The sequence below is a fragment of the Lontra canadensis genome, unplaced genomic scaffold, assembly GCF_010015895.1.
Source record: "Lontra canadensis isolate GAN:19392208 unplaced genomic scaffold, GSC_riverotter_1.0 scaffold206, whole genome shotgun sequence".
Classification (NCBI taxonomy): Eukaryota; Metazoa; Chordata; class Mammalia; order Carnivora; family Mustelidae; genus Lontra; species Lontra canadensis.
In genome coordinates, this window is record NW_022631200.1 from 90757 (window position 1) to 116109 (window position 25353).

A 25353-nucleotide genomic window follows, 5' to 3' on the forward strand; every position below is an offset into this window, starting at 1 on the left:
CCACGCTTGTCACGTCTCACCACAAAGGCCTACACACGTGCTACTGTGGGTTTTAGTCACCCCAAATGTCAGGACTCCCCATCTTTCCCAGCCACCGCCACACAGGTGACCTGGCAACATTTCATTCAGAGGACAGGACGGGACGTATGGGGACAGGGCCAAGCCAGCCACATCGGGACAAGCAGACGTGAGGTTGCCTCTCTCAGCTCCTGGTGGGGTGGGGGCTGGCCAACCCCCTTAGCCTGGCCCCAGCTGCCCCTGCCGTTGCCCAGATGATGATGGCAGGACTGAGGGCCCTCCTGGTCACCACAGCAGTGACAGCATTTCCCACGGAAGTGCCACGAGCAGCAAGACCTCACTCTGATGATTAAAGCCAGAGCAGCCACACAATTCTAAGCCCCATTCACCCCCTACCTGTGGCATGATACCACAGGGCTGCCTTCTCTGTGTTCTCCCTCTTCCCCGGAATCTGATCTGGATGGAATGACCCCACAGCCATGGCAGGCACACAGCAGCTCGGGCCCTAGGCCATTGCCTCTCTCAGGGAGGAAGGAGAGACCCAGACCGAGATATAGACCCATACCCACAGGGTGCTTCACTGGCCATGGCAATTGTTGGTGGTTGAGTCCACAGAATGAAGCTTTGGGCCTTTGTGTCACCACACGAGGTCTGTCGCCACCAGTACATGACTGAGAAAATGTGCTGGAAACCATCACAAAACCGTGAGGGAAGCCAGCCTGCAATGAGGCTGGCACAGGACAGGAAAGCCAGAGAACCAGAGCAACGCTCCTGGCGCCTGGAACAAGCCTACCCTGATACCCACCTGGCTGCCAAACAACCATCCGAGAAACCGTCCTCATGCACTCTTGAGCAGCTGCTTTTCCTGCTCGCAACACAAAGTGCTTACACATATAAAAGATCTCTTAAAATGAACTGTTTACTCTTTGTGCACATTGACATAAGAAACACCTAGACATCTGCAACAAGTAGCATCGAATGTTAAAACAGAAAGGGCAGCATCAAAGGCCCCAAGAAAGGGGAGACTGGGGCTGGGAGGGGGCGGAATCTCTGTGTAAACAGAGCATCAGGTGAGCCTTAGGAAACTCCCTTGGAGCTGCCTTCAAATTTAACTGCAAAAATCACTATGAAAACGGAGTGTATGCCCAGATACACAAACTTTCTAAGCTAAGTCTTTAAACCTGAATACCCAGCCTGCTAGTGTTTGCCTGCCCTCCCCGTCTCCCACAGGCACTGAGGCAGATTTCGACGGGACCACTGGTGCCTATACCTTTTGCACCTGACGACTGTTTAAAATTACACCAGACTCTCTTAAAAGTTTTATTTAAAAAAAAAATTAACAGACTGAGAAACTTCGGCATCCAAAGTGCTTACTGTTATTCACGGACTCTGAAAACCACCTTTTCCGCCCACTGACAGCTTGCCAGCATCTCTAGCATGGTGGCTCAGGGACGGGTGGAGGGAGGGGCCCTCTGGCTTCCACCCCAGGAGGGACTTCATGGAGGATGACGACCTGACATCTGGACCAGATCTAGGGTCCAGAAATGTCCCCACGTTCACTTATCGAGTCCATCTCCCCCCGCCCCTCCTGCTTTCCTACTGAGTGTCACCCAGAGACACCAAATGCCTTCTCCCGGCCCTTATATGTCATTCCCACGGCCTGGAACCCTGATGCCGGGTTCCTGGAGCTCCTGGGAGTTTCCAGCCACAGCAACGGCCCTTACCATGGCCCCCAGTGCGTCAGACCCGGAGGGACTCCCTTTCTGCTGTGGGCTGCAGGTGCCCAGTGGGGAGGGAGCCGTCCACGAGGTCCCAGTCGTAAGGCCTGGGTGGGGTGGGACTCCTCTCAGCCAGGGTGCCAGCGGTGGGCGACCTGTCGGACTTGTCGCACTGCCAGCGGGTCTGATGGATCCTACCCGCCCTGCAATGGACTTGGAGGTCCTTGAAGGGAGCCCCGGGACAAGGTGTCCCCCCAGGCCGCCCCCTAGGTGTGAATCCTCAGGTGGCGTGTGAGGTTGGTGTTGCGGCTGAAGGCCTTGCCGCACTCGCCGCACCGGTATGGCTTCTCGCCCGTGTGGATGCGCTGGTGCACCGTGAGCGAGGAGTTCTTGATGAAGGCCTTGCCGCACTGGCCGCACCGGTACGGCTTCTCGCCAGTGTGGATGCGCTGGTGCTCGATGAGGTAGGCGCTCTGGCTGAAGGCCTTGCCGCACTCGCCGCACGCGAACGGCTTCTCGCCGGTGTGGCCCATCTGGTGCACGAGCAGCGACGAGCGGCCCGTGAAGTGCTTGCTGCAGACGGCGCAGGCGTAGGGCTTCTCGCCGGTGTGCACGCGCCGGTGCTGCGTGAGTGCCGAGTTCTTGCTGAAGGCCTTGCCGCACGCGCTGCACTCGAAGGGCTTCACGCCGATGTGGAAGCGCTGGTGCTGGATCAGGTAGGAGCTCTGGCTGAAGGCCTTGCCGCACTCGCCGCACGCGTACGGCCGCTCGCCCGTGTGGCGGCGCCGGTGCAGCGTGAGGGACGAGCTCTTGTTGAAGGCCTTGCCGCACTCCTTGCACGCGTACGGCCGCTCGCCCGTGTGCGTGCGCCGGTGCTCGGTCAGGTGCATGTTCTGGCTGAAGGCGCGGCCGCACGCGTCGCACACGTAGGGCTTCTCGCCCGTGTGTGTGCGCTGGTGCACAAGGAGGTGCATGTTCTGGCTGAAGGCCTTGCCGCAGTCGCCGCACGCGTATGGCTTCTCCCCGGTGTGCACGCGCTCGTGCTGCGCCAGCGAGGACGTCTTGCGGAAGGCCTTCCCGCACGTGGCACACACGTAGGGCTTCTCGCCCGTGTGCGTGCGCTGGTGCACGACGAGGTTCATGCGCTGGCTGAAGGCCTTGCCGCAGTCGCCGCACGCAAACGGCTTCTCCCCGGTGTGCACGCGCTGGTGGATGGTGAGGGACGAGCGCTCGATGAAGTGCTTCCCGCACGCATCACACTCGAAGGGCTTCTCGCCCGTGTGCGTGCGCTGGTGCTTCATCAGCGACGAGCTCCGGCTGAAGGCCTTGCCACACGCGCTGCAGCCGTAGGGCCTCCTGTCCACGTCCGGTCGGGTCGGCGGGCTGACGGCCGTGTCCCCGGAGAAGGTCTTCCCGAGCGCGGCCAGGGCCCGGGTCCCCTCTTCCCTCGGGCCCTCCGACCGTGGTGGGACCAGCCCAGAGCTCTGCACGGTGAAGACCTGAAACTCCCGGCCCGTGGGGGGCAGCCCCGGGGAAAGCTCCGGCCGCTGCGGTCGGGTCCCTGTGCTTCCCAGCTGCCTCTCCACCCGCTCGCCCTGCGTCCACACTCTGTCAGAGGCCAGACCGCGAGCACCATGTCTCGGGGGTCCCTCCGCGACCACCCCAGCGGGCGGTCTGTCTTCCGCACTGTCCTCCTGTGGCCCCGACTCCTTCATTTCAGGTCTAGTCTCCAAGTCTGGGGGAGGGGAAAGAGAAGAGGAAACGCAGGGGGTTAACAATGCTGGGAGGAGGGGACCAGCCAAAGCCTGACGGACGAGTATGGGAAGTCAGAGACACAGCGGGGCTCGGACGCAGACCGCAAAGGACACCCCGCTGATCGGAGGGGAGGCAATGAGCTGGAGACAAAGGTGGTTCAAAGAAGCAGAAGCGACATGACAGGAGCAGAGGGAACAAGGGTCCCTTCGGGAGAGCAATGACAAGGACGTTCAGCAGCCGGGTGCTCCGAGAGAGACATCTGAGGAGAAGCAACAGGAGGCAGGCCGGCTTGAATGGAGCAGACCACGGGCTCCTGCAGACCCAAGCCCTGAGGCAGTGCCCTGGGCTCCCTGCTTCTGGACTCCATCCTGACTGTCCCCACCACTCAGGCTTCCCCAAGCACTCCTACTAGAAACGGTAAGATGCCAGCGGGCATCTGCGTGGCACATGCTGGTTATCCTCCATGTCCCCCGCGGCAGCCAAGCCTATACCCTCAGTGCCCCTCACCCCTCCACCGCCGCCCACTCCCGGAGCAGCAGGTGTCCCTTGGTGCTGTTTCCAGACCCTCCTACTACTGCACATCTGTCCCTGCCTGCTAGTCCCGGCCATGCTGCGGCTCCAACCCCCTCCCGCGTGTATCCTGTTCATTCCTAAATCTGTTTCCAGTCTAGAGGACTCTCCCCAGCTCCAGATTCTGTATCGTGGATCTAACGGCTTCATTTACAACATTTAAAAACCGTGAGATCTTACACAAAAATCTCATAAAAAATATGAATATAGGGGCGCCCGGGTGGCTCAGTGGGTTAAGCCTCTGCCTTCGGCTCAGGTCATGATCCCAGGGTCCTGGGATCGAGCCCCACATCAGGCTCTCTGCTCAGCAGGGAGCCTGCTTCCACCTCTCTCTCTGCCTGCCTCTCTGTCTACTTGTGATCTCTGTCAAATAAATAAATAAAATCTTAAAAAAAAAAATGAAGATAAGGCCACGGGGCCCTCCTTCCTCGAGGCAACCAGAGCAGGGGTGAAACAGCCATTCCTGCTGCCCCATCGAAACCCCAACCCAGCCCGCAAGTGCTGGCATCCCAGACCCCTCCCCTAAGTCAGGCCGGGCCAGGCCGGGGGAGTGTGGACTGCAGGATCTTCCGTATGCTGACGCCTCCCAGAGCTGCACCTCACCCAGACCTCCTCTGGGCTCTGCTGACAAGTACGCGAAAGCCTACGTGGTGTTCCTCTTGGATACTGCAAGCCTCGCACGTCTCCTTCAGAACCTGTGGCTCAGGAACCCCCGCTCCTCCAAAATCAACAAGAAAAAGAGCCTCACCCAAAAGCCTTAGCACAGTCAATCAGACACGGAAGGCTCCATACCCACGACCCCAGTCCTGTGAGGTCCCTGGGTCATCACACTCACAGACGCAGAGAGCAGACCGTGGCGCCAGGGGCTGGGGCACGGGGTGCAGAGAGGACGTTAATGGGGACAGAATTTCAGTTTTGCAAGATGAAAGAGTTCTGTGAACGGATGGGGGCGGCGGCGGAGCAGTTGCGCGTACTCACCACCACGGAGCTGCGCACCCAGAATGGTTAAAATGCTGAAGTTTAGGTCTATCTTACCACTTAAAAAAATTAAATTAAAAAAATAAAAAAAGACGGAGTAGTTAGCCTTGATTCACCCCTTTCCTCCCGCCATCCAGATGGGGAGCAGGGGCCACTGGGGCACAATAGCTCCGACTAGACCAAATCTCGCCTCTCCCCCTGCCACGCACTGAGGTAGCCACCCGGATTTTCTGGCCGAAATGCAGCAAGATCCACCACCCTCCACTGCCCTCGCCCCTCTACAACCATTTCCCACTCAGCAGCTACAGGATGTTCTTAAGAGGCAGGTGAAACCCTCCAGTGTCTGCTTGGCGTGCTGAGTGTCCAGAATCAAAGGCAGCACCTTCCCCTGGCCTACAGGGTCCTCAGGACAGAGCCAGGCCCCCCTCTCCTGTCTCCCGCCATCCATCCCAGCTCACTTGCTGTCAGTCACACTTGCCCTGTGGCTCCCTATTTATTCCCAGCAAAGCTGTCCCTGCCAAGTTCTTCCTGCCTCCGGGCCTTTGCACCTGCCACCACCCCACCCCACCTTCCCAACGGTGCACATCCTTCAGCCCCCAGCTAACATCCACCACAAGGAGGCCTTCCCTGTCATCCCTCCTGCTTGCTCTTGCCTAGATCTGTCTATTGCCAGCCTCCCTGTGGACAGTGAGCTCCAGGAGGAGCTCAGACCTTGTCGGGGCCCACCTACAGCACTGCTTGGCACACAGAAGCCGTCAGATGAACATTCCCTGGGCATCATGCCTGGCATGGCGCAAAGCCATCTGCATGGATCATCCCACATGGCCCTGACAACCACATGCGAGCCAGGTACTCCTGAGTGTACCCATTTTACAGACGAGGGAACTGCGGGTCTGGGAGGCAAGTCACAAACTCAAGGGCACAGCACATTCAAGGCAGAGCTGGGATTCAAGCGGTCTGATCCCAGAGCCATGCACCCTGAGGAGTCACTGATTTTGCCGTGAGGTGCTTTCCTATCCCAGAGGAAAAAATGTGGGAAATACTTAAGGTAGGGGAATGATCGCGGCTTAGTCCCCCTGGGGTGTGCCAGATGCTCAGCCGTTAGGGCAGGTGGCAGCACAGGACATGAAGGCTGTGGGGTGGGGACAGGAAGGGGATGGTGAATCCGGACGGGGCCGGTGGGGTCTGAGACATGCTGGGGTATCAACAGGCCATGGTGCAGAGGTCAAAGCAGGCAGAGTCTCAGCTGGGAAACCGCTGGAAGTCCTTTGGAGCAAACACCCTTGAGAAGCAGGATGCCACACACCCTGCAATCCAAGCGGGCAGGGGAAGCAGGCGGCCTCCTTTCATGGATTAAACCCATCACGAGAGATCATTTGCAGAAAAGCAAACACTTGGCTCTCAGCTCTGGAAAGCTGTGAAGAGACAGCTTGACATCAGCCCAGTTAAACCAACCGGCCCCACGGCGCTTCACCAACAGGCCCGCAAACAGCAGCCGCCCGCCAACATGCAGCCCGTGGAGGGCGTGGACATGGGCTTTCTTGCCGCAGCCGAGGGAACCGCTAACAGGACAGCGTCTGCAGAGGTCACTTGGGGAAAAAGCCACTGATGTGCACGACGCTCTTCTCTCCTTTGCATCTAAGTAGGGACGTTTTTGTGGAACTAGATTTCTTGTCTTTCATAGTTTCTTTTCCCATATTCGATAATTCTAAGACTGTTTCTGATCACAGAGTAATTCACCCTTGTTATTAAATATCAAACTTCAAAAAATAACAACGCGGAAGTCTCCTGCAATCTCACCTGTGTTAACCATTTGGGTTGTATTTTTAGAACTTTCTCCACCCCCTAAAAAAAGAACTTTCTCCCCATGCACACCTTTTTTAAAAAGTACAGACGACAAACCTGTACACAGACACAGACACACACACACAAATGCCCACTCCCTGCCCCCCTCAAATGGGGCTTCTGGCCCAGATTGAGTAACAGGGATAAGATTTCCCTTCAGCCTACAGCCTAAAGCTGTAGGAAGGGGGAAGACAAAATATGTAAAACGAAGGTTGTAAGACACTGGACATCAGCCAGGAAAGGGCAACGTGACCTGAGAGGTGGGATCAGAGAGGCAGGCCCTACGACCACCCAGCTTGCCAGGAGAAAGGCTGCAGGCTGCGGCGTGGGGCCTTAGCGGGAGGAGGATGGACACGGAGGCAAAGCCTGACAGGCCGCGTGAGCAGAGAGAGTGTTCTGGAGATCTGCGAGCATCAGATTCCTGATCAGAACACGCGGACATGGAAACTACCCAAGCTTGGGAAAAAACACGCAAAAGGATTTGAAAATGTACCCAGAGCCGATGAAGGCTGGGAACAGTGACTTCTCACAGCAGCCAGCCACCATGTAATTCACAGGCACTGGCCAGGACACGCAGAGGGTCGTGAGGACTGCAAGCTGTCTAGACTGAGCACAGGTCATAAAGGCAGAAACTGAGAGAAGATCAAATGACACGGTGTTGATGTCGTGACAGGCATAGACTGAGGAGACAGAACAGAGCCCAGAATTAGACCTCCCCCACACACACGGATGACTGATTTTTGACAGACGTGCAAAAGCAATTCTGTGGAATTTCCAGTGGAAAAGTACAGCCTTTTCAAGAAACGGTGGGACAACTAGATATTCATTTGATGGAAGAAAAAAAAAAAGAGCTTCAATTAGCACTTTGCATCATTACAAAATTAAAGGATCACAGAATAAAACATAAAACATAAAACTGTACAACTTAAAGAAGAAAACCTTTATGGCCTTGAGATAAGCAAAGATTCCTTAGAGAGGACATCAAAAGCATGATCCCAGAGAAAAATGACTGATAAATTGGGCTACATGAAATTAGAAGCTTCTGCTCTTCAGCAATGAGTGCTGGGGCCCTTGGATACCCACATGCAAGACTGACATTAGACCCCTTTCCTGCACAATTCACGAAAATTAACTCAAAATGGACCGAAGACCTAAATGAGGAGCCAAAATTACAGAAGTCTTAGGAGGAAAGACCAGAGTGAATCTTAGTGCCCTTGGATCAGGCAATGGTCTCTCAGACAGGACACCAAAAGCCCAACACCACCACCACCACCACACACCCCTGAGAATGGCTCAAATGACCAAGACTGCGCACACAAACCTTCGACAAGCACACGGAGCACCTGGAAGTCCCGGGCTCTGCGGGCGGAAATGGAAAACGGCACCGCTGCTTTGGAAAAACGTCTGGCAGTTTCCTGAAGGGGTAATATGCACCCACCACGTGATTGAACCATTCTACTCCCCAGTTGCTCAAGAGAAAGGAAAGCACAGGTCCTCCGTGAACGCCGTACACACGGGTTCACAGTGGCTCCATCTGCGGTGGCTCAGAACTGGAGACAACCCTCATGTTCACCAACAACTGAACGGAGGAACGAATCGTGGTCTATCCGTGAAGCAGACTACTACTCAGCAATAAAGAGAAGTGAACTACTGATACAGACAACACGGGTGAACCTCAAAATAATTAAGCCAAGCGAAAGAAAGACCAAAGAAGAGAGAGAGAGAGAGAACACGCTGCATGAGTGCGTATATACAAAATTTCAGGATAAGCAAATTAAACCACAGTGCCATCGGGCACTCAACATAAGGTGGCAGCCCGGGGACCGGAGGGTGGGTGTGGGAGGCACACGGCGATATTACAAAGGGATAAAGGATGTGTTCCTTATCTGGATCACGGTGATGGACTCCCCCCGAGCGTATACAGATGTCAAAATGCATCAGAATGTTTGCTTTAAATATGTGCAGTTAATTGTAGGTAAATTATACTTCCACGAAAGCTGTGAGAGAAATGGGAACATATTCTCGTTCTGGAAGTCAGTGGTTTAAGGGACATCTTCCGTGTCAGCATCCAGACACAGTGTTTGTCTTTGATGAGCTAAATGGTCTCCGTCACGCGGATACGATTTGATGTGTTTAGTCAGTCTTGCACGGGTGGGCACTGAGGTCATTTCTCCTCTCCTTCCTATGTAAAAGTCTGCGTACTCACAGGAAGATATCTAAAGGACAGATACCTAAAAATGCAACCATTCAAATTTTGGTTGACAACGTCAAACGATCCTCCAAAACTGCCATCCCAACTTTATACTCCGAAAACAGGAAAGTCCTTTTCCCTGCACCCTTACGATGCCGACGATTATCATTCCTCATGGGCAAAAACGGTATTTCTTTGACTTGATTTGTATTTCTTTTGACTACTGGTAAGGTTTAAAAATCTTTTATGAAGTGTAATTTAGTGTATTTCGACATTTATGAACTGCCAGCTCGTATGTTTGGTCTACCTTTCTGTCATTCTGGTTCTCACTTCACTCTTGTTTATTACTAGGAGCTCTTCATATAATTATAATCCTTTGACTATTATACATGTGGTAAATATTATTCCCCACTTCATTACCTGTCAACTTTATTTTTATCTTTAAACTTTCTACAGAGTCAAATCTGTCCATTCTTTTTCTTATTTCTTTGTAGTTCTCAAGTGACAGGCTGATGGTGCGTAATTCAGCGAAGCCGCCCCCTTACCCAGAGAGACCAGGTTCCTGTAGTTCTCCAGCATCACATCTCTGTATAGGTCCTTCTGGGCAGGCTCCAGCTGCTGCCACTCCTCCTGGGTGAAGTCCACTGTCACATCCCTGAACGTCACTGATTCCTGTAAGAGGAAACCCACAACCACTCACCGCAGGGCCCTGCTCATGGAGGTCTAGAGAAATGGCCAGAAAAGCCAAGAGGATTTAGGGGAGGCTCGGGATGTCTCTGGAGTGATTTCAACACAGCGTGGAGTCCTGAAGGGACCGACCACTCAGTGTTCTTGGTGTCTACCTATATCGGGATGGTCCTCTGACATAGAAATAAAACAAACGTGAGACTGATTAGAGCAGAACATCACACACTTTAGAAACAGAGCAGGAATCAAAGGGGTGATGACCACGACCCTGCGAATGGACGTGTGCATTAGTTGCCCAGTAAGGGCAGATGGAATCCAGTCATTCCACACACTGTCCTGAGCCCTGCAGAGCTACACTCACTGAGATAGGGGCTGGGAAACGGACACAGAGAAAGTTCAAGAACCAGCTCCTCATGAACGAGGCACAAGAACACACACGTAATCGACCAGCCGTCTGAACACCACCACCGAGAAGTCCTCCAGGCGCCTGAGCAATGGCAGCTCTAGGGCGCGTCCAGGAAGACTTCGGAAAGCTGACACCGAACGCAATCTGAGGGACAATGAATGGCTGGGTCTGTGCGGGGAGGCCACAGGGGTCTGAGGCTTAAGAGGCAGATGAGGCCATGGGGAACGGTGGGGAGTTCCTGGGGTGGAAGCCTCGGTGCCTTCCCGGCAGATGCCATAAACCCCATGGGTAAAATGAATATTCCACAGCACGGGAGGTAATGATCACGGTGGTGACGTCAACAACCACATGACGAGACCTACCACTTACGCACTTGCTATGGGCTGGGTCCTATCCGAAGCGCTTGTCGTAGGTTGAATTATGTCCACCCCCAAGTCCTGTGTGGAAGTCTGAACCCCCAGCACCCCAGGATGGACGTTACTTGAAAACAGGGACATTGCAGATGTAATGAGTCAAGATGAATTCATACTGGACTAGGGTGAGCCCTCAATCCGACAGGACTGATGTGCGTTTATAAGAGAGATTTAGACACAGACACGCGGGCAGGGAGAAAGCCACGGGAAGACGGGTGTCATGCTGCCACAAGCTCAGAACTACCAGAAGCCCAAAGGGAGGCCTGGAACGGCTCCTTCTCTAAGGCCTTCAGAGGAAGCATGGCTCTGCCGACACCCTGACCGTGGGGACTTCATCCTCCAGGACTATGAGAAGACAGATCTCCGCTGTGAGCCCCCCAGCCTGTGGTGCTTTGTCATGGCAGCATTAGCAAGCCAGTGCCTCCGTCCTGCTCACCACGATATCCCCAGGCTTCCTACAATGCCTGGCGTCCGGCCGACGCTCGGCAAACAGCTCCTGAGTGAGTAAACGGATCAGTGAGAAGGAGGGTATGCGAATTAGGGTAATCCCCGTCTGCTGTCCGAACAGCACATCCATACAGTAGGAGCTCAACAACCATCAGCTACTGTCACTGCCTCCCACAGGTCCTTGGGTCCCTCCAGTGCGCTGAGCGCCACTCCAGCCCCGGGCCCTGAATCATGACCCTTCCTCCCTGGGAGGAGACCTCATCTGCTGGCCAGTTCTCTCACTGTCCCCAGCGCCCGCCCAGTGCTCTGGGCTCACGCTGGCCTCCCCGTCGCAGTGGCCACCATCCCCTGATGCAGGAACAGCAGCGTGCAGCAGTGGGTAAGGGTCTGGACTTGGGAGGCTGGTAGGCTGCAATGCAATCCTGGCTCTGTCCCTCTTAGGCTGTGTTTCCTTGGGCTACTCTCTCAACCTTTCTGAGCCTCATTTGTTCAATGGGCTTCATAACAACAACTCCCCCCCATGGTTGTCCTGGGTGTTAAGCGAGGTAAGGACGTGTGCTTCCAGCCCCGTGCCTGGTACGGCTGCAGTAAGCGCTTGACGGACGCCAGCTTTTGCTATCATCAGTTGATCAATTTTGCTATTTCCTATGTATCTTATATATACTTTTTATTATTAATAACAATTATTGATATAGGACATTACTACTTAATTCTCTGACCTAATACATCCTTTAACCAGTCCTGCTAATAATTCCTTCTTTTAAAAAAAACCCACTTTATTGAGGCCTGGGTGCCATACAAAAAGCCATGAACATTAATTACTAAATTTGCTAAGTCTGGAAAGCATACACTCATGGAGTCACCACCACGATCAAGGCCATAAACTCATCCATCACTTCAAGTTTCCTCCTGCCCCCTTTTAAAATTTAATTTTTTTTATATACTAATTCCTTCAGAAAGTCTACCCTAAACAGGTTCCATCTCAGCTCACCCAATGAGTCAACTATTTGCTGAGCAGGTCCCACACATCAAGCCTGGGCTGCCGGTGCACAAAAGTGCCCCAGAACCACACGGCCAGTCTCGGAAGTCTGGGAGCCCACGCCTTACCGCAGAGCATGCTGGGAGGGCAGGCAGCAGGTGGCCGGGGAGACCTCGCGTGGACGTGAAGCTTAACCCCAAACGCACCCGAGCCCTCCGAGTCCTCCTAAATAATGCAGGGAAAAGAACAAACGGACACAACCAGCACGGACAAGCTACACGCGGAGACAGCTCGGGGCAGCTGCTCTGGAAGGGGCCCACGGCTGCTTCGACGGTTAAGCAGTCCTCGTGGGAGCCAGCAACCCCTCTCCCGGGTGTGCGCCCGAGAGAAGCGAGGACACGGTTCACACGCAAAACCTGCCCTGTCCACGGCAGCGCTGTTAACAATGACCAGAAAGTGAGTGAGCGAGCGCGCTCTGCCCCGCCGCCGCGGAAGCACTCGCACGGCGACCGCACAGCGGGGCCTCACCGCCACCGCGCTGGACGCGGACACAAACGAGCACGCGGCCGGCGGTGCCACTCCCTGAAACGTCCTGATATGAAAACTCGCAGAGACAGGAAGTAGATCAGGGGTTAACGGGACAAAGGGCAGCAAGTGCCACTGGACACACATTTCTGGTCTGCGGGTGAGGACGTTCTGCAATTGCCCGGGGTGGCCGCCGCACAGCCCTGCGATCAGATCAGATCAGGCAGGCGGGGTGTGTCCCAATAAAGGAGCTACATAAACGACATGACAAACCGACACTCACAGACAACGGAATTGACACGTTCACGCAGCAAATTAAAGTTCAGGTAGATACACACAAGATTCAGAAATTTGTGGTTATCACCTAAATGATAAACGGAAAAAGAGAAGAAAATACAGGTCATGTGTGACCTGTGAACAGAGAGACCTTTAAAGACAATGGATGTTGGGGAGCCTCAGTGGGGTAAGCCTCTGCCTTCGACTCAGGTCATGATCCCAGGGTCCTGGGATCGAGCCCCACATTGGGCTCTCTGCTCAGCAGGGAGCCTGCCTCCCCCTCCCTCTCTGCCTGCCTCTCTGCCTACTTGTGATCTCTGTCAAATAAATAAAATCTTTAAAAAAAAAAAAAAAGATAACAGATGATACCACAGAAGGAGAGGCAAATTTGGTTTTAAAAATCTGAAATGTGGACCCTGGGTGGCTTGGTGGGTTAAGCCTCTGCCTTCGGCTCAGGTCATGATCCCAGCATCCTAGAATTGAGCCCCACATTGGGGGGGGGGGGGTCCCTGCTCAGCGGGAGGCCTGCTTCTCCCTCTCCCAGTGCCGCTGCTTGTGTTCCCTCTCTCGCTGTGTCTCTTGTTAGGGCCGATTTAATGCTAAAACCTGTTTAACCATTAGGGCCTGCTTAGCCAGAGCGACTCCATATTGCCATATTGTTAGCCATATTATTGTTTACATCCACGGACTTCATTCCGGGAATAAACACCCCAGTAGTTCCTGGTATTGATTCCGGGAGTAAATGCCTTAACAACAGAAGCCACGTACCTTGGGTCTGGGTCTGTGGTTATGCCCTATAAAACCAGCCTGTGAGACTGGGACAGGGTCGCTCTCTTTGGAGGCGGCCCTGGCCGGTCAGTCTGACTTCTAATGCTTGGCATAGAAAGCAAAACTTTCACTTTGTCTCAGTCTCGTTCCTTTGATAACGGACCCCAACAACTCTCTCTGTCAGATAAATAAATAAAATCTTTAAAAACATAAATTAAATAAAAATCTGAAATGCTTTTGTATTTTAAAAACACAGAATGAAAGAAGAAACAAAGAGCGAGCCTGGGAAGAACAGCTGCTACATCTACTTACGTGTACACACACGCGCGTGCACAAGCGCGCTTAAAATTTCCAAAACACTGAGAATCCTGTAGACAGATAATCCACCCACCTGCAGAAATGGCTAACAAACATTTGCTGAAAATAAACCCTCACCAATACCACAGACAACGCTACTCAGAAAGAGATAGGACACCGTTCGTCACCCATCACGCTCAAGGTCACCACCGTGTGTCATTTATATGCCAAGTGCAGAAGAAATTCTGACAACAGTCCACGCAAGCCTCCCTCCAGCCTGGCGGGAACACACACGGCCACCACCTGTCGGGAAAGTGCTCAGTGCCTCATGGAAGGCTTCAGAAACATCCAACCCAGGATTCCTCCTCAGAGAAGCACACCTAAGAAATCCTATGAAACGCACGAAAGACTTATGCACCAGCCATGTCCCTCCTGATACTGTTCATAACCACGAGTAACAGGAAACAAATAAAAGTCCCCTGAAAGAGCCAAGAAGGAAACCAGCTATAGCCCTTAGGTGAAATTTTTATGTAGCCATTAAAATGGATGTCACGGGGAGCTTTTAACTACACAGAGAAATGCTTAGGATGAAATATTCAACAACAACAAAACAGGATATAAAAACTGCTTAGCCAAGGTGATTCTGCTTTTTTCAAAGCATGTATCCAGGGAAAGAAAGACACACAAACACCGAACAGTGCTTATCTCCTGCGGTAAGATCACAGGTCACTCCGATTCTCTTTGCTATGTTCTTCTGGATTTTTCTAAGTTCTTTATAATGATCGTGTATTTCCTTACCTGCCAGGAATCTTCTTAAATGATAGGCTATCTATAGCATTGAAAAAATTATTTTTTAGGGGTACGTGGGTGGCTCAATGGATTAAAGCCTCTGCCTTCAGCTCGGGTCGTGGTCCCAGGGTCCTGGGATTGAGCCCCACATCAGGCTCTCTGCTCACTGGGGAGCCAGTTTCCCTTCCTCTCTGCCTACTTGTGATCTCTCTCTCCATCAAAAATTAAAAAATAAAAAATAAAATAAGTTATTTTTTTAAAAAGTAAAACTAGTGATGTTTGTAAAGTTCATGAAGTTTCAAAATAAGAGAAATCCTTATTAATTAAAGTTGAATGGGAAAAAAAAATCTCAATATTAAAATGAGCCACCCAGGTGGCTCAGTTGTTAAGCATCTGCCTTGGCTCAGGTCATGATCCCAGGGTCCTGGGATAGAGTCCCGCATCGAGCTCCCTGCTCAGTGGATAGCCTGCTTCCCCCTCTCCCACTCCCCTTGCTTGTGTTCCCTCTTTCACTGTCTCTCTTTCTCTCTCTGTTAAATAAAAAATCTTAAAAAATAAAATAAAATGGTAGAACTGGGGCGCCTGGGTGGCTTAGTGGGTTAAGACTGTGCCTTCAGCTCAGGTCATGATCTCAGGGTCCTGGGATCGAGCCCTGCATCAGGCTCTCTGCTCTGCAGGGAGCCTGCTTCCCCCTCTCTGCCTGCCTCTGTCTACTTGTGATCTCTGTCAAATAAATAAATAAAAATTTTTTTAAATGGCAGAACCAATACTTGGTCAATTTTTAAAAAATAATAATCAGAAGGGCGCCTGGGTGGCTCAGTGGGTTAAAGCCTCTGCCTTCGACTCAGGTCATGATCCCAGGGTCCTGGGATCGAGCCCCGCATCAGGCTCTCTGCTCGCGGGGAGCCTGCTTCCTCCTCTCTCTCTGCCTGCCTCTCTGCCTACTTGCTATCTCTGTCTGTCAAATAAATAAATAAAATCTTAAAATAATAATAATAATAATCGGAAAAAAAGAAAATAAACGAATACCGAAATATCCATATGGCTTATCTATGGAGAAAGGGACTATGAGTGAATTATATTGTCTTACTTACAGTTTAACGGTTTTCCCAGTTTTCTAGGAATATCCACGTTATTTTTTTATTATGAAATATTTCTGGCACAAAAGGAAATTTAGAGAAAAATACAACAAGCAACCATACATGTGCCACCCACTAAAGCAGAAGCCTACCAGTGAGAGCCGCAGATGCCCAGCTGCCCTACCCCAGGGCGGCGTCCTCTGTCTCCAGAGGTAACCGCTGTCCTAAGTGTGCAGGCCCGTTCCAGCCTGTGTTCTGGACTTTCACCACGTGTGTGGGTGTCCGTAAGCGACATTCACGAGTCTGGTCCAGTGTGCGGCCCAGGTCCCTCTGCAGGGGCCTTTTTCACACTTGATGTGGTCTGTTTAACCGCCACTTCCCAGGGGCCCATTTGTCTCCTGAAAGCCCCGAGGACAGAGCCAGTCCCTCTCAAGCTGCCCTGTCCCTCTCGGCTGACCGAAGCCAGTGTCAGGGGCAGGCAAGGGGTTGCTGGGCCCGGAAAGGGCAGAGCAGAGGAGGGCAGCACCCCTGCACGTGACCCACCCCCCACAGGGCAGACACAGGCCCCTGCGGACTGTGCTGAGCACGTGAGCCCCAGAGGGGTTTGGGGGCCACAGGGTCATCCCAGGCAGGAGTCCTGCCCTTTGAGCTTGAGCCTCTGGAATGGAGTGTGAGAGGGTGACAGGACTTACCAGGGCCTCGTCAGTCAGCAGCTGGGTGGCCATCCCTCCAGTGCCCAGGGTGACAGGAATGGGCGGACTGTGGTTAGCAGAGAGAGAGAGAGGGGACACAGTGAGAAACCAGGCCTGGCAGACAGGACAGACAGACACATACCCACCAGGAGACAGGCAAGGAGTCATACACACACACACACACGTTAAACACTAAGCTCTGTGCGAGGCCATGGACAGACATCTCTCTTTTAATCCTCTTAATGCCCCACAGAGTAAGTCCTACTTCTACCCATCCCATTTCACAGATGAGAAAACCGAGGTCCAAGGGATAAGCCACTGGCCCAAGATGACACAGCTGGGAATGGAGGTGGGCCGAGTATGTCCAGCTCTAGGTGCTTACTGCCTCTCAAAAGCACCCCCAGACACCCTCACACCCAGTCTCACAGCTGCTGGGAGCAACAGGACCCTCTGCCTTCTCCCAGCCACCCTGCTCAGGCCCCCTCCCCAGGTCGGAGTGCTGGTCTGAGGTGCCACTCCCCCCCCCCGCTGCAGGCGATTCCCCACTTCTCCTGGGGTATCTGTGGGGTTCGGCTAACATACACAGAGGGAACCTGGAGCACAAACTCAACACATAACAGCTATTACTACTGCTGTTGGTCGAGTATGTTCCAAAGAGTGGAATGCAGTCAGCTTTGTTCTGAAGTCTCCTTTCTTATGGCAAAGCCCTGCTCCCATGTGCGGCAGTCACAAAGAATACCCTTTTAAACTAAGTTGATTTAGCGGCACCTAAGTGGCGAAGTCGACAGAGCGTCCAACTCTTGGTTTGGCTCAGGTCGTGATCTCCAGGGTCCTGGGATCAAGCCCCTGTAGGGCTCCACACTCAGCATGGAGTCGGCTTAAGACATTCTCACCCTCTCCCTCTTCCCCTTCCACTTGTGCTTGTGTGCTCTCCCTAAAATAAATAAAATCTTTTAAAAAAATAAACTAAGTTGATATAATAAATTTAAAAACCAGTGAGCCAATTTAAAAGCAAAGTAAAACACTAGACAGGTGGCATAGGTTAGCACAAATTCTTAGTTTAGGACATGCTAGTTCAGTCCTGGCTCCACAGTGACCTGCCAGGACTTGCATGCCTCCTGTGATGAGGAGCTCACTACCTGAGTACCAATACCTCTGACTGGAAACAAATTTTCTTTCCGCTATTAAGCCAAAATACGCCTCCCTAAACCTCCCTCAGGATCACTTGTAAAAATGCAGTCCTCTCCTACACAAAAGCCCCTCAGCTTCTGTGCCATTTCTCAAAATGCCAGAAATCACCAGGAATGCTTATTATTATTCAGAATACACATCCCGGGGAGCCTGGGTGGCTCAGTGGGTTAAAGCCTCTGCCTTCCGCTCAGGTCATGATCTCAGGGTCCTGGGATTGAGCCCCACATCCGGCTCTCTGCTCAGCAGGGAGCCTGCTTCCTCCTCTCTCTCTCTCTCTGCCTGCTGCTCTACCTACTTGTGATCTCTGTCTGTCAAATAAAAAAAAAAAAAAATTCTCAGAATACACATCCCTAGGTCCCTGCCTAGACCTGGTGCACCAAACCCGCTGGGATGGGGACCAAGAGTTATTGATTTCCAAATGAGTTTCTTAAAGTGTAAGAACCATGAAGACAAAGAAGGGTCTTTTTGAGCCCAAAGGGCCCCCCACTTTTATAAGCAGAAGTTGCGATTTTAACTCGCACTTAAGGACGGGTTGGCAGAAGTCTTTAGAACACTAGTTCTCAGCCAGAGGGTGATTTTGGCCCCGGGAGACATTTGGCAATGTCTGGAGACATTCTGCAGGTGCCACAACTTGCAGGAGCTGCTCTGGGCATCTGATGGGTGGAGACCAAGCGATGCTGCTCCGTACCGCCAAGTACACCGAGTCCACAGCAAGACACAAGGCGGCCCCACAGCAAAGACTGCCAATAGAGCGAGGCCAAGGAGCCCCAGTATCCACTGCAAACACATGGGCTCAGGTCTCTTACCACTTCCCATCCACAGACTCCACAGAACCGTGTCTGGCCTGCAGCAAGCCCTCAGTAAAAACGTCCTTCAGCTTAAAAACCCTCCTGTGGCCTCCTGCGGCATTAGAAATCACCCAGGCTTCCCAGCTGCCCACGCGGCCCTCATAGTCTGCGCCTGCTGGCCGTCACCCTCCCAGTCTGCTCTCCTCTCCAACACTTGGCCCAGGCACACAGGCCTTCATATCTGCTGCTCCCTCTTCAGGGATACTCTTCCCATGGCTAGCACCTTCTCTCGGTCAGCTTAAGCATCACCTCCTTGGAGAAGTAAGTCCCCCACCCCCAGGCCCCTGAGCTCAAGCGGCAACACCCCCACCCCTTCCACCATCTTCCTATAGCACACATGATTATCAGCAACTGTCTTTTTAAAGAGTCGTTCTCGGGGCGCCTGGGTGGCTCAGTGGGTTAAGCCTCTGCCTTCGGCTCAGGTCATGATCTCAGGGTCCTGGGATCAAGGCCCGCCCCCCACCCACTCCCGTCGCGCTGGTCTGCCTGCCTCTCTGCCTACATGTGATCTCTCTCTCTGTCACATAAATAAAATCTTTTAAAAAATAAAGAGTTGTTCTCAAGTTCCTTATCTATCCTCCCTCCACCAGAAGGCAACTCGTCAGGAAGCAAAGATGATCACGGCACCCAGGACAATGTGTGGCACACAAGAGGCCCCCGAACACAGAGGGTAAGAACAGGTGAGCAAACTTCTAGAGCTGGCAAAGACACAAAGAAATGGGCCTTCTCCACACAGCGGAAGGAATGGGAGTCTCTCACCTTTCCAGAAAGCCAGCTGGCAACATACGAACCCCATAACCCAGCAGCCCTAAGACTGCCCACAGCAATAAAAGCTCTGTGAAAAAGGTTACAGAGCAAAAAAGCCATATTTACTGTAGAACTATTCCTAGAGGCAAAAGGCCAACCAGCCCACAAAAAGTCCAGAAATAAAATAAAAAGTACCCATCAGTAAGGGAGAGGCCATATTAAGGATCAGGTCTTCTCTACCAAGGAGGAGTAGTTCTGCACCTACTCACATCCGTAACCTCACTAAGTGAGAAACACAATTAGATGAGAGTTTTACACCGGATTTTAAGTTCTCTGCATAAAGACAAACCAGCACGTGGAGGGCAGGGGCTGCTTCCCTGGGGAAGAGCATGGAATGATGGACTCCAGCTGGTGCCTTGAGGGGACAAAGTAGGAATGAGAAGGAGGTGTGACTCATTGTTTTCCTTCATATTCTTTTTTTTTTTTTTAAGATTTTATTTATTTATTTGACAGAGAGAGATCACAAGCAGGCAGAGAGGCAGGCAGAGAGAGAGGAGGAAGCAGGCTCCCTGCTGAGCAGAGAGCCCGATGCGGGGCTCGATCCCAGGACTCTGAGATCATGACCTGAGCCGAAGGCAGCGGCCCAACCCACTGAGCCACCCAGGCGCCCCATGTTTTCCTTCATGTTCTAATTGTTTCGCTGGATGCAGTAATTTCGTATCACTGTTGTAATGTTTGAAAAAAATATCTAACTTTTCAAAAGGTATTCTTTCCGACTGACAGACTCTGCCTCCTATCCCTGCACTGTGAGGTCAACATCTCTGGCTCTTCGGCTGGACACAAACAGAACCAGAGCCAAATTATCCATGAGGTACAGTGAGCCGAGCGCCCTTAATATCAAAAAAGATGAATGTAATCGAACCCAGATTATGTAAGTCCTTACAGCAGTGGAATCGCAAACTGTAATCTTAAGAACAAATTTATTTTGAGAAAGGAGCCCATGAATTCAGAGTGGCCCTGTAAGGTGACACGTGCACAGGGCTGGTGACTGTTGGACAGAGTGTGGTCTGAGAGCTGTGCTGTTGGCTCCTTCCTTCCTCCTCTTCCTCTGAGGTTTCTGCTATTTCCTTCCTTCCATTGTTTCTAGGGGAGAATCCCATGGGGGAAAAATCCTGGAACTTTGTTTCCAACGAGTTGAAAGGAATAAAGAATTTCCCATTTGCCTGGTGGCTAAGCAGGGGGCTCTGGACCCCAAATGCCTGGGTCTTCTTAGTCTCTAAGCTGGGTGACTTGGTCTCGGAGCTCAGTTTCCCCATCTGTAAAATGGGGCTGGTCAGGGCTGCAACCTCAGAGCTCCTGGAAGGCCTCTCAAAGAGGTAGTCCCGCAAAGTGCCCAGAGCAGCACTCTCAGTGCCCAGTACACATTCTCTGAACAAATACACTCCTGGTCAGCATGGGGTACGGGGCACGACTCCCCTCGAGAAGGCCCTGTGAGCGGAGGCGGGACAGGAAGGAGCACGCCCCCTCGGCCCCACTTGCCGCCGCCCACACTCCCCGACCCGCGGGCTCCCGGCCCCTCCAGAGCCTTCTATGGGCCCCACAAGTCTGCGGGGGCCCCAGGCTGGGCCCACGTGTGCAGCCACAGCCGGCCCTCCACACGCGCGACGGCGAGGGCACACCCGGACGCACTCACACCCAGCGACAGGCACAGACGGACACAGGGGGACAGGTGGGCCTCGGAGGGACACACCCCACACCCAGACACAGGGGCCAGAGGCCGGGACCCGCAGAGCTGCGCCCCAGGGCGGCGCCCTCACACACACACACACACTCGGCCACGCTACTAAGCAGACGCTCGCACGGAGGTGGGCAGGCCGGCCCCGGGCTCAGGGGCGCACCCCGAGACGCCGAGACGGCGGGCGCGCAGGACGCCGCCCCGCCCCACAGACTCCACACGGGCCCGACCGCACGGCCCGCGCCCACGCGGTCGGGCACACAGAGGCGCCTCCTTTCCGACCCGAGCCGCGTCTCCACAGCCCGCAAACCCTCCTCCGCCCCTCCTCGCCCGCAGTCCGCACGCCCTCACCTGAGCCCGCACGCCCCCTCCGCCGGGCGAGGGTCGGTCCGCGCGGGAGCAGCTGGGTGGGAGACCCCGCCTCCCTCTCCTTCCGCCCCGCCCCGTCCGGCCCCGCCCCGTCCGCTGCCGGACTCACCCGCGCGGCTCTGCCAGGACAATGACCCGCGCCCGCGGGGCCCGCCCAGCCGCACTGCGCCTGCGCTATCGGATGGACTACACTACCCAGAGGACCGCGCGCCGCCGCCTCCGTTCGGGCCTCCGGCCGGGCGGAGCGGAGCGAAGCCGAGACCCGATCGCGCCCTCTCGTTTCCTGGAGGTCCCAGCCACACCTCTACCGACAGGGCCGCGTGGTGGAGGGAAGGGGAGTGAGAGGGCGGGGCGAGAGCAAGGAGGGAAAGGGAGAAGAAAAAGAGGGAGGAGTGGAGGGGAGAGGGAGAAGGGCGGGAGAGGATGGAGAAGGGTCAGGGAGGGGAAGGGGAGAGGGGGTTGGCTTAGGAAGGAGGGGGAGGGGGAAGGGACGGGACGCGCCGGGGGAGGGAGGAAGGAGAAGGGAAGAGATGGGAGGAGGAGGGACCTGGAGGAGGGAGGAAGATCTGAGAAGGGGAGGAGAGGTGAGGGGAGAAGAAGGAACACGACCAGGACAGAAAAAGAGAACAAAAAAGGGTTGAGGAGGGAAGATGGGGGAGGAGGAGAAGGAGCAGGGGAGAAGTGGGGAGGGAAAATTCCAGAAAAGGAGGGGTCGTAGGGAGGGGCAGAGAAAACCCCTTTTTCTGTGCCATCCTGCAGCCCGGCCTAAAGACGGCACTGAAGGACAATACCGGACAGCTTTCTAGAACCTGATGATCACGCTGATTCTCCCCGACACAAAGAAGAAATTGATCATAATAAAAAAAATATTGACCCTTCTTATTAGATTTCCTAGGTGCTATCTTCTGTACTTGGCATTTTCTGATTTATGAACTCATTTAATCCTTACAACCAAGCTTTTTTTTTTTTTTTTAAGATTTTCTTTATTTGAGAGAGCATGAGAGGGGAGGTCAGAAGGAGAAGCAGACTCCCCATGGAGCTGGGAGCCCATGAGACTTGATCCCGTGATTCCAGCATCACGACCTGAACGGGAGGCAGTCGCTTAACCAACTGAGCCACCCAGGCGCCTACCAAGCTACTTTCTAGGTAAGGAAAGTGGTGCAGACAAGAGAGGTCTCACAAGAGCAAAGGGGTTGTTGGGGGAGGAACCAGGCCTCCTGAACGGGTCCCTCTTATACCATAAACCTGGAATCTAGGTACAAAAGCATTTACTAAATGAATGACCACGGAAGAATAAAAATCAGCTAACCTCAGGTGGTGACTCATGATTTCTTAATCGGGTATTTTATTTTGAGATAAAAGTAGAATCACACGCAGTTGCAAAAAATAAAATGGAAACCATACAGAAAGATCCCCTGTATCCTTCATCTGGTTGCCCCCAATGGGCAACATCTTGCAGTATCAAAATTAGGATACTGATGTGGATGTTGTTAAGATACAGAATATTTCCATCACCACTAGGTTCCCCCACGTGGCTATTTCATAACCACACCCACTTTCCTTCCAGACCCCATCCTTTCTTAACCCCATCGCTAACTTGTTCTCTATATCCATAATTTTGTTTTTAAAAATGTTTTACTATAGGCTTTTTTTCCCCATTAAGCATAATTCTTGAGATTTATCCAAACTGTTAAACGTATCAGTTTATTACTTTGTTGCCAGATTCCACCCCATGGTACTGACACCACAATTTGGGTATCACATCTGGGATATTTTCAGTTTGGGGATATTCCAGGTGGGTTTTTTTTTTTTTTTTTTTTTTTTTGCCCTTTTCTTTCATTGTGGTAAAATCATGTATATTTTGGATATTAACCCTTACCAGATACTTGGTTTGCAAATATTCTCCCATTCCATAGATTGCCCTCTCACTGTTGTTTCCTTGTGACAGGTTTTGTGTAAACATAAATCTTTGTTTCTCTGTGATAAATGCCCAGGGGTCCAATTTCTAGGTCATATGGTATTTGCATTTTTAGTTTTTCCTTGTTTAAACAAACTGCCACACTGTTTCGCAGAATAGCTGTACCATTTTACATTCCTACCAGCAATTTACGAGGAAAGAGAGGTTAGGGCACAAACAGCACAGAGGGATGACCACATAAAGACACAGAGAGAAGGTGACCACCTACAATCCAAGGAGAGAGGGCTCGGAAGAAACCTACCTGCCCACACCTCAATCTGTGAGGACACACATTTCTGTGGTTAAGCGGTATTTCGTTATGACACCCTCGCAAACTAAGGCACCAAGGGAGGTGGGACTAGAGGCTCTTCCAGAGCTGCCCAAGCCCTAAGGCCCTGAGGGTCTGAAGTTCCTCTTCTGGGCCCAGTCACCATCCCCACCTCCCCCAGAGGCTAACGGCTGGAGGCTAACACTCTCTGCCTTTCCCATTCCCTGAAGGAAAAACTCTGGGAACCAGATGGTACCAAGGCAGGTACCTGGTTCCTTCAACGCAGAGATACTACTGCTGCTGCTGCTCTTCTGTGTGTGGGAAGGGTAAATGGACCCAGGGGAGGGCAGCCTGGGAGGAACTGTGGGGGCTGCTGGCTGAGCCTGTTCCTTCCAGAGTTCCTAGATCAGGATTCATGACACCGGCCAACTCTAGGCAGGAGTTTGGTGATGCCGCAGGCAGGTCTGTGGGTCCAGGTGCCGTGCACCTCTGCCCACTCCTTAGGATGTCGTATGCACTCCTAGTTAACGAGTACTGGTTCCATGATGGGGTTCATTTTTGTTTGAATAATCCACAAATTACCCAGCCCAAAAAATGCAGGAGCAAATCAGAGCCAATTTGTCTGTTGGGGGATGCCCTGAGCATCACAGATGCCAGATAGGTGACGTCCTACTTTCAGGTAGAGAGAGAGGACCTATTGTCAGACAGCGTTACCAATATCACAGGCTCTCAGTGCATGTGCCAGGTGTGAAGCTGGTTTTGAGGACACAAGGGATGGAGTGTGGCCCCTCCACTCTATGAGTTGGCCTGACATCCCATTCATGAGGATTCTGTGCCCTATGCCCTCTTAACCCTATGACTTCAACTAGCATAAGACATTTTCAACAATATCATACAAATATCCTTAGTTGAAATTCTTTGCCTTGATGGTGGAAGTTCAAGATCTGAGTTTTAAATTACCCAAAGCAATTAGATACCAGCATCATATACACTCTTTGGACTTAGCAGTCCTCTTCCTCTTTAAACTGCCATAATCCAGGATCCCTGACCTCCACTCATCTCAGGTGACTACAAATAATAATTTACTTCAATGTTTACCCCGTGCACACCATGAGCTCTCACTTTCTTATGCTAGAAAAGAAACAGGACTCTTACTTGCGCCATCTCACTTAAAACCAATCCCTAATACCTAAAATTTTCCAAAGATTCTACAGCCTATCACCCAATCTTCATACCAAACTGTATTGGTTAACTTGCTTTAATTACAAGCAAATGTGCGATACAGGTAAAAAATGAAGAATTGAAGGATAGTGTAGTGGGTAGTTTGCAGAATTACAGCCTTAGAAAGCCCAAAAGCTAGAGTGACCCCAAAGATCTCAGCCATGAGAACACCAGCGTCATCCCTTTAGGGAGCTGCCATTAGATGACACAGATCCAACCGCCTTGCAAACTCCAGAGAGAATCTGATTAGCCAAGACCATCAACACCATATGGTACAGTATGGTCAGCTGCTCGAAGGAAAAGAAGAGATGGTGTCCTTGAAAGAAGGAATGGAAAACAGGGCAGAGAAAAACAGAAAAATACATATTTTAAGTTTTATTTTTGGTATGAGTTTATACTAAAGATCGGGAAATGTTTTTCATTTAGCATAATACAACCATCCTTCTATGTCTATATACATTTATAGCTTTTTTCAACAGCTGCATTTAATTCTACTGAATGAATACACCATAATTAACTTATCCATTTACCCAGCACCCGAATGGTTTCTACTGAGTTCACCATCAAAAATTATTTTTGCCATT

General features: G+C 52.2%; 1 protein-coding gene across 4 annotated transcripts in view; it reads right to left on the minus strand.

Annotated features, from left to right (window-relative positions):
* Positions 1-1967: 1967 nt before the first annotated feature.
* LOC116861765 (zinc finger protein 470) overlaps positions 1968-25353 on the minus strand; it is a 37922-nt gene continuing 14536 nt past the window's right edge. The window contains exons 1-4 of one of the 4 annotated variants that reach the window (XM_032848565.1): positions 21433-21467; positions 16434-16500; positions 9621-9747; positions 1968-3471 (exon numbers count right to left, since the gene is read on the minus strand). In XM_032848565.1, coding sequence (XP_032704456.1) covers positions 2003-3471; positions 9621-9747; positions 16434-16466 — 1629 coding nt within the window. In that variant the 5' untranslated portion in view covers positions 16467-16500; positions 21433-21467 and the 3' untranslated portion in view covers positions 1968-2002. The other 3 variants (XM_032848566.1, XM_032848568.1, XM_032848567.1) reach the window with 3 other exon arrangements.